Source organism: Oncorhynchus masou, chromosome 27, assembly GCF_036934945.1.
Source record: "Oncorhynchus masou masou isolate Uvic2021 chromosome 27, UVic_Omas_1.1, whole genome shotgun sequence".
NCBI lineage: Eukaryota > Metazoa > Chordata > Actinopteri > Salmoniformes > Salmonidae > Oncorhynchus > Oncorhynchus masou.
The window spans coordinates 14,906,076-14,919,909 of record NC_088238.1 but is presented as its reverse complement, the minus strand read 5'-3'; the positions used below and the strand labels follow the sequence as shown (position 1 = coordinate 14,919,909).

The following is a 13,834-nucleotide window of genomic DNA, read 5'->3' as shown; positions in this document are numbered from 1 at the left end:
CAATTTTAAAAATACCATTGGTTTTGTACTAGTAGCATGTTGTAAAACAAAAGCATGGTTGTTGTTTACAGTGAATTATGATGGTCTGTGCCCCACCGTTTTCCGGGTAATATGACCAAAATCGAAGTAATTTATGATACTCGCATAATGCAACATTGACTACTATAGTAGCTCTGAAATGGCTAAGCGTAAACCTAGTACCCTCTTAAACCCCTTTAGCTCATAGTGAAAAACCACAACACACATGGTCTAGTAGTGTACCCTCTAAAACCTTGGGAGCTGGATAGAGCATGTTGAGAAGAATGACAGGAGTCGGAAACCGTAAACTAATTTATCTCTTCAATGCATTTTTCAGTTTGCTCTCATTCAACTGAATTGGCTAGTCTTATACTATTCTAAATAGCCAACATAATAAAAAAAACATGTTTTTAAAAGGTATTAATTATCATATTATTTAATAGATTCTCAACATATCCCTAAAACAGCCATTTACAATGTATCATTTTGTTACTCCGCAAGAACGTTCGTTGATCCTGTCGCCATGACTACGACAGGCTAGCTGGACTGGAGCGAACTTTAGCCGAATTCTATGTTAACGGGCTTTTATAAATGTATTAAACTATCAAAAAATAAAATAACAACAGTTATATCACTACACTCCGTTTAACTTGTGGTTTCCTATCCTATGGTTTACAACTTGCTCACCGTGATGATAACGTTAAAAATATTTAGTTTATCTGGTGCCTCATCAGTTTTAACTAGTCATGCCAGCGCGGAGAGCCTCTGTGGGAGAGCGCGTGAAGCAACCAGTAGAGCGAGCGGCTCCCTCTGCGGGCTGAAACAAGCACAACGCCCATTGCAAAATGCCCAGCTATCATATATCTCACTTTCTCCCACATTTCAGAGAACCCAAACGCAAAATAGCGTATTACCCCTTTTTCCACAGCAACTATTTTCCTTTTTCTTTGATGTTTCAGAAAACTAGGACCAACATGTAACCTGCCTCTGACTTTATCAGAAACTTGCCCATACTGGTATATCAATTAATCAATTTAAAGGCCAACCAACCGCTTTTCACATTGGGGGGTTTATTTATTTGATGCGATCATTAGAGTACCATATATCATTTTTGTACCATTCATCATTTTGCATTACCATTTGACGAAGAGCCATAAATGAGGCAAACATGGAGAATATGGGAATGGTCATTGATTATGGTGTGGGCTTTTTTCCAGTTTGCTGTTTGTGGAAGGAGCATGACAGGGGTAAATCCATCTAGTAGGTTACACATGAGGAGATGGAGAAAGAGGGCAATCTTGATTTCAATGCACATAATGTGATCCACATAGTTTATGGTGTACTGTACATTGTTTCAAAGTCATCTTTTTAGGCTGTGTTTTATTGTTGCACATTGTTGACCCTCACATTTAAGGACACATTATTGAGCCATGCCAGACTCTGGGATTTACACACTTGCAGGTGAGTTTTTAAATACGTTTTATTATTATACAAGGGAATTGCTAACTATTGTAAGAATTATTTTTAGTTGGCACACCAAGTCAATAACCGTACTTGCTGACAAAGATGACTTTCTTAAAAAATCTATTCCGAATTTTAACTCAATTCACGAGGACTTTTATTCTGGGGGTGTAAACGCAACCGGAAATTGAACGGGCTACGTTCAGTGTCACAATGCTACCGACGGTTAGGTTTTAAAACTGTTGTAAGCATTTTAACTTTGGAAACCATCTTTATAACAAACACTAAACTAATTTTCAAGCTTCGTGCGTGACTACTTTTGTATGAGGACGAGATGCAATGTCAAAATCCCAGCGAAAATGGTATTGCGGATTTGTTTTCACTAGACTTGGTGTGCTTGATGTTCAACATGGCGTATCCTCGCTAAATTTCCGTATGTTTCGATCTTTTAAGTATGTTAGAAGCGGGAGGACTAATACTTCTGAATCATCCACTGTTATATTTTTTAAGGGATAGCCTATTTAGATGTACAATTACCTTGGCAAGCATGTTATATTTTTTTTCCCTTTAACCAAATGAGTTGCTAGATAGGGACCTCAATATTTGGAACTAATCTGGTGCGCTTGATTAGTTCGTATGAATGCAGTTTCCACGTTTGGGGCAATTCCATTGGTTTCATTTTGTCTTACAAGTTAAATAATGAACATTGAGGAAATATTTGAAAGGTTTTTGAACCATCTCTAACTTTCAATATCAGTTCAGTATTATTTCAATCATTATTACGGCTCATTTCCTTATTTTTAGGTCCCCCTCTTCTTCTTCCCTCTCTGCGTCTCTTCATTCCACCACTGCGGCTTGTCTCTGCAGCCATGTGGCAAGTGGTTCAGCGAGGAGACGTTCAAGATTATGGGATGCTGGAGGAGTTTGTCACCACGGTGACAGAGATTGTGCCAGAGCTTTTGAGTTGCAGTCAGAGGGCCCAACTCATTCTGGGGCTTCGAGCAAGGGTAAGAGATTGGGTTCAGAATGGGGAAAAAGAAACATGCAACAAGATCATGTGAGGTTACTCTCTGACAACAGTATTGTTGACTCTAGCCTAAAACAGCCAGCTGTTAAACATTGATTGAGATAAAGACCCTGGTTTCTCAAACACTGCCCTTGGCCCTTATCTTCAAATTTTAGATGGTTCTGGAGTTGTGTCGCACTGAGCAGACAGCAGACCAAGACATTCAGCAACACCTGGACAGGATCCAAAGCCTCATATCCACTGGGGAAGCAAAGGTGAGTATCTTTCTGGGAGGGAGCAAAGACCTGTGCCACTCTAAATGTTCTGTCATTTTTTAAATGTATTTTACCCTTATTTAACTATGCAAGTCAGTTAAGAACAAATTCTTATTTTCAATGACAACCTAGGAACAGTGTGTTAACTGCCTGTTCAGGGGCAGAACAACTGATTTTTACCTTGTCAGGATGGGGATTTGAACTTGCAACCTTTCAGTTACTAGTCCAACGCTCTAACCACTAGGCTATCCTGCCGCCCCATTGAGTTGTAAAATGTGATTATTTAATTGTTGTGTGCGTTTTGTTGCAGTCAAGTGATGCAGAGGTGGAATTATCTGAATCAAACTTTGTGGAGCTGGTTGAATCTCTGCTGAAAGACCCAAGTGAAAGGGAGACCTTTTACCAGGTTTGTGTTGCTCTTACGTATATGGTAGGAAAGTGACCACCTCTTTCTGCTTGACTTCCCTATCCAGTTCCATGATTATTTTGGATAAAAAAATAACTCCAGGCTACATTTTAACACATAAAACCAAATAAAAAGTATGTAGAAATAATAATGGACCTATATAATTTCAGATAACTGCAGATAACTTGAAAAACAAAAGCTGTGTGGCCCTCGGAATTTTGAAACCCTGATGTGGTCCTTGAGCCAAAAAGTTTGCTGGTATAGGTTACAAAAGGCAAATACTAGGCTAATTATTGACATTAATTGTTAAATTAATGTATTCTCTCCTAGGATGTGTTCCCTGTGGAATTTGGGCCCAAGTATGACACTGCAATACAGATGCTGATGTTAGAATTCCTTTCCAGACTGGAGAAGTTACTTCCCATCCCAGACCTTGAACAGGTAATAAGAATGAATAACACCTTTATCTATTTAGCTTGGGGAATTAGAAGTCAAGAATACCAATCAATAATAATCAATCCTATTTTCATGTTTAATAAACTGTGAGTCGAACATGAGTTTGTAGTGGGTTAATGATTTCAAACATGCTCCTCTCTCTCAAGACTGCCTCCTTGTTAAGTGCTGTCCCCTCTGCCCTTGAGAAATGTGTACAGTTTGTACCTGACCCCATACAATTGAGGACCCTGCTCCAGTACCACAGAAAACGTGGACATTTGGACTCCATCGGTGAGTATCGTACAGACTTAGAGAATCCATAACAGGTAGCCTAGAGCGTTGGGCCAGTAACCAAGAGGTTGCTGGTTCGAATATCTGAGCCGATATGGTAAAAATCTGTCTTTGCACTTGAGCAAGGCACTCAACCCTAATTTTCTCCAGGAGTGCCGTATTACTATGGCTGACCATGTAAAACAACACATTTCACTACACCTGTCTCGTGTATGTAACAATTTTTTAATTTTTTGTTGTTGCTTGGATTGGCTGTGCCAAAATTGCTAATATTTGAAGTATAAGCCAGTTGTACATGATGCAAATATGAATTGTGCATCTAAAGTGTCAAATGTCATTTTGTTTTGTGTTGTTTTGCACAAGTGCTTGATGAATAGTGTCTTGTAAGTCATGGGTTGGGCACCAAATGGAATATGAAACTGAAATTAAATAACAATTATAGAAGATTGTGGAAATGTAATTGACATGTATGACGTTGGTCAAACACTGTTGCAGAAAATATATTAATTCAGTTTAACCTGTCTTTTGTCTCCCCCTTGCACAAAAAGAAACTCCATCGTCCTTTGGTGACTACATCCTCTCCTCTCTGTCTCTCCCTCCCCATGTACGTGTGGTGACTGCCACAGAAGTAGATTCACTATCAGAATGTTTGGCAAGAGTGGAAGGAAAAGGGTTGGTGGAGGGTACAATAGAGGAAAATGGACGACTACTTGCACCAGATGAAGATCAAAGAGACGCATTTACTGAGATGGAGCATGCTATGAATAGGAAGCCTGTAAGTGTGGAAACGGACAATCAAGCTGTCACCGGAATTCACGTTCAAACCTCAAAACAAAGCAAAAGGCTGCAGATTAGGAAAATACGGTCAAAAGTACAAAAACCATGTGAAACGGATTCTTCCGAGCAGGCAATCCAACAGCCATCCTCCTCCAAGGTGCACACCTCCCTGAGGAAGTCATGCAAAAGAGGCCCATTCAGGAAGACATGCCCCGACTGTGGGAGGACTTTTGCTCGAGCCACGTCCTTTAGAAGGCACCAGCAAAGCCACACTCAAGATCATGATCATAGGTTTAAGTGCCTCAAATGTGCAATTGGCTTCAAGGATCTTTATGATCTGAAGAGACACCAGCAAGCAGTTTGTGAAAAGAACCTCTCAACTTTCGTTGATTGGGAAAATGAAGAAGAGATCCCACAACCCTCAACTAGCAAATCTCCGAACACATCACCCCTTAAGATGCTCTCTCCATCAGGGCTAACACAGAAAAGACCTCTGGACACCAAAACATGCTCTTTGTGTAGGAGGTTTTTCACTCGTACTTCAGACATGGCAAGGCACATGAGATCCCACTCAAAAGAGCATCCATTTTGGTGTGTAAATTGTGATAAGAGATTCAAGTATTCATATGATTTGAAGAGGCACCAAAGAGATTTGTGTAAGAAAGTGAACCAGGAAGATTTAGGTCAGGTTGGTCAAAATTTGTTACAACAGAAGGGGGAACCGCAGCCAGAGAAAGATGAATCCCAATCAATGGGTAGCACTGGATCTCTTGGCACTGATGAAAACCCGCAACCATCTCACAAAGGGCTGTCTGACTCAAAAACCTGTTGTGTCTGTGGTAGGATTTTGACTCGTACCTCAGACATGGAAAGGCACTTGAAATCTCACTCAAAGGAGCGTCCCTTTCATTGTGCTATTTGTGAGAGAAGTTTTAAGTACAAAGATACCTTGAAGAAACATCAGGAAATCCTTGGCCACGAGGGCATCCTAGAAGACTTGGGTCAGAGTGTGGACCAGCAACAACCGGAAGTTAAAACCGAAGGTTGCAGCAGTCCTCTCACTACCAAGGAAAACGACACTGGGACCCTCATCACAGCTGCTACTTCAGTGCCGACTCTCAAAGAACCCAAACCATGCACTGTGTGTGGGAAGACTTTTAACCGTGCTTCAGGAATGGCTATTCATATGAGATCCCATTCAGATGAGCGTCCTTATCAATGTGGCAATTGTGAACAGCGCTTCAAGTACATGCATGGTTTAAAGAAACACCAGAGGGATATCTGTCTGAAGGTGAACCAAGAAGAAGCATCTAAGTTGGTGGACCAGCAACAAGAGGATGCTACTCCAGATGAGGCTGGTGAACTGCTAGCCACTGATGACACAAGGGCAGAATGCAAGGAGGAAGAAAGAAAGGTGGTATTCAAATGTGATGAATGCGACAAGGAATTCAAAGGCTCATCCTCCCTAAGAACACACAAACGAATTCACAATCCATTCTATTGCTCTGATTGTGGAAGGATATACCCAAACTCCATTGCCTTTGACAGACACAAGCTGATGCACAAGGAAATCCAGTGTACCATGTGTGAGAAGACCTTTACCCTGTTGGGGCGTCTGAGAGAACACTATCTGCATCAACATAAATTCACAGGCCCATACCCCTGCTCTCAATGTGAGAAAACCTTCACTCAGTTATCATACCTTGTCATCCACGAGAGGGTTCACTCGGGAGAGTACCTGTACCAGTGTTCTGTTTGTCCAGAGAAATTCAGAACAGCCAATTCTCTAACTATACACAGTAGGAAGCACACAGGAGAAAAGCCGTTCCTGTGCTGGCAGTGTGGAAAGAGTTACAGGGCCGCTTCTGAACTGTCGGTGCATATGGGGACTCACTCAGAGGAGAAACCTTTTTCTTGTTCGCAGTGTGACATGACTTATCGGACAAAGATTCAGCTGAATACACACATTGAACAAGTTCACGAGGGGGTGAGATTTACCTGTACAGTCTGTGGAAAGCAGTTTTACAAAGCAGTGTCATTGAAAAGACATGAACTTACTCACACAGGAGAAAGACCATTTCCATGCTCTTATTGCGAAAAAACCTTCATCACAGCAAATGAAAGGAGGCTGCATGAAAGATACCATACTGGTGAGCGACCATACAAATGCCAAGACTGTGGAAAGTCCTTCATCCAGTCGGGTTACCTGAAATCACACCAACGACTTCACACAGGAGAGAAGCCATTTTCATGCAGCGTTTGTGACAAACGTTTCAGATTTTCTCATCATATGAAAAGGCACCAGAAAACCCATACAGAGAAGCATGTATGTGGGGAATGTGGGGAAACCTTCACCCAAATTCGATGCCTCAAGGCTCACCAACTCACTCACTCCCTCAATGAAAATTGAGTTATTGTTGTACATTTGCATATAAGTTGTTTTTTAGATTTTTCTTTTTGATAGATTTAATAACTAGGTCCGTCAGATAGTTATGTGGATATTTTGAATAGATCATCTAAAATGTTGTGTAGAGTCGGTTGCAAGTTCTGATTGTAAGTCATTTGTAAAGAGAATCTAAATGACCAATGGGCAACTGAATTTACTTGATGGACAAATCCACCCTAAAACATATATTTTGGTATTTGTTTCATTAGTCCATTGTTGATGTACAGTGCATTTGAAAAGTATTTAGACCCCTTGACATTACAGCTTTATTAAAAAAATAATAATTCCCCCCTCAATCTAAACACAATGCCCCATAATGACAAAGCAAAGAACAGGTTTTTAGAAATGTTGTAAAATATATATTTTTTTTAAACAAAAAAAATGATATCATATTTACATAATTATTCAGACCCTGTACTCAGTACTTTGTTGAAGCACCTTTAGTAGTGATTACAGCCTCAAGTCTTCTTGGGTTTGATGCTACAAGCTTGACACGCCTGTATTTGGGGAGTTTCTCCCGTTCTTCTCTGCAGATCCTCTCAAGCTCTGTCAGGTTGGATGGGCAGCGTCGCTGCACAGCTATTTTCAGGATACTCCAAAAATGATGTATCTGGTTCAAGTCTGGGTTCTGGCTGGACCACCCAAGGACTTTCAGAAACTTATCCCGAAGCCACTCCTGCATTGTCTTGGCTGTGTGCTTAGGGTCGTTGTCCTGTTGGAAGGTGAATCTTTTCCCAGTCTGAGGTCCTGAGCAGGTTTTCATCAAGGATCTCTCTGTACTTTGCTCTAAACATATTTTTCCTTGATCCTGACTAGTCTCCCAGTCCCTGCCGCTGAAAAACATCCCAACAGCATGATGCTGCCACCATGCTTCACTGTAGGGATGGTGCTAGGTTTTTTCCAGACGTGACGCTTGGGATTCAGGCCAAAGAATTCAATCTTGGTTTCATCAGACCAGAAAATCTTGTTTCTCATGGTTTGAGAGTCCTTTAGATCGCCTGCGTCCAGCACGGACCCGCTCAATGGCGAGCTGGGATCTGGATGTGGTCTTGGCACACATCCAATTCTGCCTTTCAAACCGTTGGAGTCTGCCTACCTGAAACACCGCTCTATGAAGGAGGCTTCTTGGTAGCGATTACTACCATGAAGAGTGTGGGTGAGCTCCATGCTCTTTCAGTAAGTTCTAAGTGGTACCGGATGGACCCAGGGGGAGGAGTACATCTCTCCGCCCCAACCCTTTATTCCTCCCGAAGGTTCTGTCAGACAGGCATGTGAACATAACTTTTATCCTGTCTGCTTACGACCCCCGGCAGTGGCGGGGGATTCTGGGCCTCCATCCGGCATGTTGTGCCCTGAGGGGGTACTGGCTGCCTATGTGGAGCGGACACGGTCAGTTAGAACAACAGACCAGCTCTTTGTCTGCTTTGTCCTCATGCACTTTTTGCTAGGTACTATCAGGTAAATGTGGCACCTCCCTCTGCGGTTGGTTCAGCAGTCCTGGCCTCCCCTTCCACATTGACGGCCCCTGCGTCTCGGTCCCGCACTGGGATTTCGCCGCAGGCTGGTCAGGTATACCAATATATTGGAGTGATCCAAAATAGTAAAATATAACGAAAGTTATGTATGTAACCACCGTTATGTGAGCTATTTGGATCACTCCAATCCTCTACGGTGCTAGAGTCGCCGCAAAAATGATGTAGAGAACGCATTTCGCGGCCAAGGGTTTGAATATATATATATAAGGGGGACTCCAGCCGTGACACGGGTGTACACGGGAGTAAATCTGTTAATCCTCACCTCGGATGTATCCCTCCGCCGCGGAGTGATACCAATATATTGGAGTGATCCATATAGCTCACATAACCGTGGTTACCTGTGGAAAAAGTCAAGGGCTCTGAATACTTTCCGAATGCACTTTAAAAGTTACATATCTTAAAATCTTGATTCCTGACAAGCGAAACATCATCAATGGACTAATTTTTTTGTAATTTTCCTTTAAGCTACTTATCATAGTGGGTATATCCAGTCCAATACTTCAAGTATTGTTTTTTCTGTGATAGCTGAACTTTTCATTAAGAATGCACTCTTTATTTTTATGGTTACATTTCTTTTATTAACCTTTATTTTAATATTTTAATATTGAAACGTGCTGTATATGATTTTGTCATTTGAATTAAATTCACTTTTTTGGCAACATCAGAAGAGTTTATTGCATTATATTAGCATCTGTGAGATGATTCACTGATTACTCGAGACGATATAGCCAGAGATTTGTATAACTAAACCAAGATAGACCACAGCCTGTAGTTTCCAATGGGAACAGATGAGTTTTCGTAGGTAGAACAAGCAAGGAGGTGGGCAGAGCCAAGCACGAGAGAGCGAGATCCTATTGGCCCGTTCTAGCAAACATCTGCATATATCCGTTAGGGAATGCCCACTCTGAAATGCACGAGTGCAATAACTCAATTCGACTTTTCACTCCTAAATAACGCACTTAAAAAAACTTTGACAAAACTTAGACCACTCTATTCATAACATATTTTAGTTTTGGGAACAGAAAACGGTATTGAGATCAAATGTTTCATAAATGAGAAAATGTTCAGAATGTAGGCCAAAATCCATCTCGTTCCATCTTCTCCCATTGCTCGTCAGTGGGCTTCCGAGTGGAAAGGCCAAGCGGATGCTTCATATTTATACATCCAGTACCTGTCTCATTGTTCAATCTGTGATATAGCGTTTCCCATGATCGTAACTTTTATTCTGAAGGCGAATATAAACCGGAACTAATGTTTTTTTAAGCGACTTCCTGCAAAATGAAAAAAAATCATAATAACTTCCAGGTAAACAGATTTTTCAGCCAAATGAATCAATGATTGCTTGGGTTTAGTTTAGGACGTCTCTGTGACTGATAATAATGGATTATAGGAATTTAACGGAGCCGGTGGTGAATACGGGTAAGTTTATAGTTGTCGCAGGGAACTGATTGGAAGCTTCCACCAGACAGAAGCAGAGCAGGCAGGGGTTCCAGCTAGCAAGCCAACTTTCCAATTGTAGCCCTGTAGCTAGCTACTTATGGTGTAACTGTATGGAATCAATGCATATTTCCATTTGTGATCGCTTTTATGCGATCTGCATTCAGACATAATCTATTTAAAATACAATGCGTAGTTAGCTATAGCAAGTAGTATCAATGTTTTCCTCTTCTAGTCATAGCCTAGCAATGTGTGCTCTTGTTTAGCCCAGTCGGTTGCAGCTGCTTACTGCCTGCGATATGTTCATTCATAGGGTTATCTTTTCCTCTACCTGCCCTGCGCCTGTTCATCCCACCGCTGCGGCTGTTTTCTGCAGCGATGTGGCAAGTGGCCCAACGAGGGGATATAATGGGCTACGGGAAGCTGGAAGAGTTTGTGACATTTGTTACAGAGACGGTTCCAGAGCTGCTCAGTTTCAGACAGAGAACCCAGCTCATGTTGGGCTTACGAGCAAAGGTGAGAGAGCAAGGTGATGATTATTTGACTCTGTCGTAGCGCCCACACGCACACATTTTTCACTGTCCAAAAGGACCAGGAATGAAAACCACAAAATCTATATATCCGGATTTGTCCTGTGACTTGAAAAGAACATGGTTCATTTAGTAATGAGTTGCAAGGAATTTATTTTATTCATGAAACAACAGGTAATGGAATATTTGAAGAGAAAGGTTAGTTCACCCAACAGTGTTCTTGTAGGATTAATCTGTTTTTTCCCCCCAGTTGGTTTTGGAGTTGTGCCGCACAGAGCAGACAGCAGGACTTCAGGGCCATCTGGACAGGATCCACGCTGCAAGATCACATCCGGAGGATCCAGACGTGAGTCTTAAGATATTCCTCAAACCTCTGTAATGATGTTCTCTCACTCGATCTTGTCAGAATTACAGTACATTTATTCAAGAGGTTATTTCCCCAGTTTTGTTGTGCAGAAGCGGAAGCCTCTAAATCAAATTTCCTTGCACTGGTACAAACTCTTATCCAAGACCCAGTTGAGAGGGAACATTTCTTCCAGGTCAGTATGTTTTTTTTTAAACACCAAAGTTTGAACATTTGTATGGTCCGTCAACATTGGTATAACAAAACAGATGAAACCAGTAGTATCTAGGCTACATTTTCAATGTTTTATGTTTTTTTGTGATAATAAACCTACCGCTTCATGGTCTTAGGCTACATTTAATCTTTGAAAGAAAAATTCTATGTGAAAAGTAGCCAGCCAAATAATTGACCCCCCTGTCTTTTTCATCTCTCCCATTAGGAAGTGTTTCCTGTAGACTATGGACCCAAGTATGACTCTGCCCTGCAAGGATTAATGTGGGAGTTTCTCTCCAGGCTGGAGCAGCTCCTTCCAGTACCAGACCTCAAACAGGTACTCAGGCAGAACCTCGTCAATAGACCACTCCTCAGACCTCCGTTATCAAGCATGAGCTTGTGAATAAAGTTGTCTTATTTGAATCTTTGCAGTGCTCCACCTCTTCACAAAACATTGCATTGGTTACTCAGTATATGTTTTAGACATGATGAGACATCTTGGAGCATTTTATTTAAGATAATGGGCATTTAGAATATTTTATTTAAGAACAACTGGACCGATTTTGATTGATTGCATATTATATTAATGTGTGCTCCCCATCTCGTAGACAGTGTCTTGGCTCAATGCTGGACCCTCTGTCTTGGAAGAGTGTGTCAACTGTCTATCTCAGCCTCTGCAGTTGAAGACTCTACTGCAACATCATAGAGAACTAGGATATTTGGACACCAATGGTAAACCACTTAAAAAAAACAAAAATCCAGAATTAGTAAAGGAGGTATGCAAATTGTTACATTTGAATGATTTCAAGGAAATGCTTTTAGGATTGTAACATTCCCCCTTTATTCATATCCCAGCAGTTTATTAAAATAAATAACATCTCACTGTTAATTGTCTCCTTTCACCTCTCAATCAGCAACTTCTTCCTCCTCTGCTGGCGACTGCATCTTCTCCTCTCTGTCTCTCACTCCGGTAGTGGTGGCGGCCACTAGAAAGACAGAAACAGAGATCCAATCAGAGTTGATGGATGGTTGTATGGACCCAGCCTTATATGGTGAAGAGATGGAAACAGAGTCTGTAGTAGTGACTGAGTATGCAGAAGTGGAGCTGGGGACCTGTACATACACCAGAGAGGAAAGGGAGTTTAGTATAGAGAAGACTGAGTCACAGAACCAAAGAGACAGTCAGGCTGAATTGAATGGGGAAGAGCGGGAGATGGTAGCCAATGCAAGCGAGGAAGAACGTCAAGAGGGAGAAGTGGAGGTTATTTGTGAGGAAGTGGGGCATCTGAACGGAGACGATGAGCTTGTTTCAGAGAAAACCAGTGCCATGAACATAGAGGAAGCCGTTTTTGCGCAGAGGTGGGGGATGTGTGTGTGGATCTGGAGTCAATGAATAGAGAGGTGGAAATTATTTATGAGGAGGTGGAGCATGTTGAACATCCGGAGTTAGTTGGGCCTATATGTGCAGAGAATACAATTGACAGACCGTCCAACCACAATGAGAACCTACATGAAGAAAAGGATTTCACAGAGGAGGGGCTTGAGAAGGATGAGCAGGAGAGAAATGAAGCTGGTTATGTCCCCCAAACTGTCACGGATCAAGGAAGTTCCCAATGTACGCCACAAGAAGTAATGAACCAGCCAGAACTGGTCCCATCCTGTCTGCACCAAAAACCCACATTAGGGTTCCAGAGACTGGACATCAGTGTCCTGCCTCTCCAAATGTCCTCCCCCTCTCAACCATTGAGAAGAAACTCAAGACTCCAGATGAAGACCGTGGAATCAAGAGTTCCCAATGGAGGGCAGCTCAAGGCATTGGAGGAGGCTAATGGGACCTGGGGTGTCCCTTTATACCTGTCTCCAGACCCAAGGTAAGAATAAGGGGTGGGAGGGGACTTAAGGTTTTAAAGCAATTTCACCATTTACTTTAAAAGGATCACAATGGAAATGCGTCATTGACTTCATTGTGTTATCCCTGTCACGTTTTAAAAGTGTTTGTACTTTCTATGGCTTTGTTAAACTGTCAAATAAAATCAATCAAGTGCAGTGTCATTGGACATCAATTGTGCTTTATCGCTATCTTTAGGGAAGACTCTGAAGACCTCAGCGCCACTTCTGACAGCTCCACAATGAATGGAAATAAAGGTTTGCAATGTTATATCAACACAAGGTTTCTATGGTACTATAGGTACACTTGGATATCGTTAGAATTCTCTGAATGTTTCATCATTTAAATTAACAGATTTGGCAATGTTGAATATGATCCAGATGCCTGGTTTAGAATAAGTTGGATTATAATTTTTGATAACTTTCTAAATATACAGTATGCTCCTTTCTCTGTTCCCTTGCAGGTGGGACGGTGGAGGCTCCCTCTCTTGTCTTCGCCTGCTCTCAGTGCTCTTTTAACCATGCCGACGAGGTGAACCTCCGGCAACACCTTAAAGCGCTTCACCCAGAGGAGTACAGAAGGATGCTTGCTGCTGGAGAAAATGAGACAGAAACCCCTCCAGGGTCTTCCAGCAGCACCCCTCTGAACCCATGTCTCTCAGACATTCCACACACACTGGGGAAGTCTGGCAGGCATACATCACACTCCAAAACATGCTCTGTGTGTGGAAAGACCTTCTCTCGAGCGACAGATATGAGGAGACACCAAAGATC

At 41.9% G+C, this 13,834-nt stretch overlaps 2 protein-coding genes across 7 annotated transcripts; both read left to right on the top strand.

Moving 5' to 3' along the window:
* Positions 1-1,667: 1,667 nt before the first annotated feature.
* Positions 1,668-9,311, top strand: LOC135515651 (zinc finger protein 585A-like). Of its 4 annotated transcripts, none has more exons than XM_064939310.1 (7): positions 1,668-1,841; positions 2,347-2,486; positions 2,662-2,760; positions 3,071-3,166; positions 3,497-3,607; positions 3,769-3,892; positions 4,441-9,311. In XM_064939310.1, the coding sequence occupies exons 1-7, from the start codon at positions 1,814-1,816 to the stop codon at positions 7,077-7,079; spliced, it is 3,237 nt and encodes a 1,078-aa protein (XP_064795382.1). In that variant the 5' UTR covers positions 1,668-1,813; the 3' UTR covers positions 7,080-9,311. The 4 variants fall into 4 exon arrangements, with proteins under 4 accessions (XP_064795382.1, XP_064795381.1, XP_064795380.1 ...); XM_064939309.1 differs by having other exon boundaries at positions 2,284-2,486; XM_064939308.1 differs by having other exon boundaries at positions 1,668-1,912; positions 2,284-2,486; positions 3,808-3,892.
* A 606-nt stretch (positions 9,312-9,917) lies between these two features.
* LOC135515655 (uncharacterized) lies at positions 9,918-12,892 on the top strand. 3 transcript variants are annotated; one of them, XM_064939321.1, is made up of 7 exons: positions 9,918-9,955; positions 10,401-10,603; positions 10,868-10,963; positions 11,061-11,156; positions 11,400-11,510; positions 11,782-11,905; positions 12,088-12,892. In XM_064939321.1, the coding sequence occupies exons 2-7, from the start codon at positions 10,466-10,468 to the stop codon at positions 12,564-12,566; spliced, it is 1,044 nt and encodes a 347-aa protein (XP_064795393.1). In that variant the 5' UTR covers positions 9,918-9,955; positions 10,401-10,465; the 3' UTR covers positions 12,567-12,892. The 3 variants fall into 3 exon arrangements, with proteins under 3 accessions (XP_064795393.1, XP_064795392.1, XP_064795391.1); XM_064939320.1 differs by having other exon boundaries at positions 9,923-10,069; positions 10,464-10,603; XM_064939319.1 differs by having other exon boundaries at positions 9,923-10,069.
* Positions 12,893-13,834: the final 942 nt, after the last annotated feature.

Bases quoted from the DNA above. Each gene is read 5' to 3' on its own strand.
- LOC135515651 (XM_064939307.1), top strand. From the start codon at position 1,819: ATGTCAAAATCCCAGCGAAAATGGTATTGCGGATTTGTTTTCACTAGA. The intron at 2,487-2,661 runs GTAAGAGATTGG...TTCAAATTTTAG, and splicing joins TTCTGGGGCTTCGAGCAAGG to ATGGTTCTGGAGTTGTGTCG. The intron at 3,608-3,768 runs GTAATAAGAATG...CTCTCTCTCAAG, and splicing joins CCATCCCAGACCTTGAACAG to ACTGCCTCCTTGTTAAGTGC.
- LOC135515655 (XM_064939319.1), top strand. From the start codon at position 10,030: ATGGATTATAGGAATTTAACGGAGCCGGTGGTGAATACGG. The intron at 11,157-11,399 runs GTCAGTATGTTT...CTCTCCCATTAG, and splicing joins AGAGGGAACATTTCTTCCAG to GAAGTGTTTCCTGTAGACTA. The intron at 11,906-12,087 runs GTAAACCACTTA...CCTCTCAATCAG, and splicing joins AGGATATTTGGACACCAATG to CAACTTCTTCCTCCTCTGCT.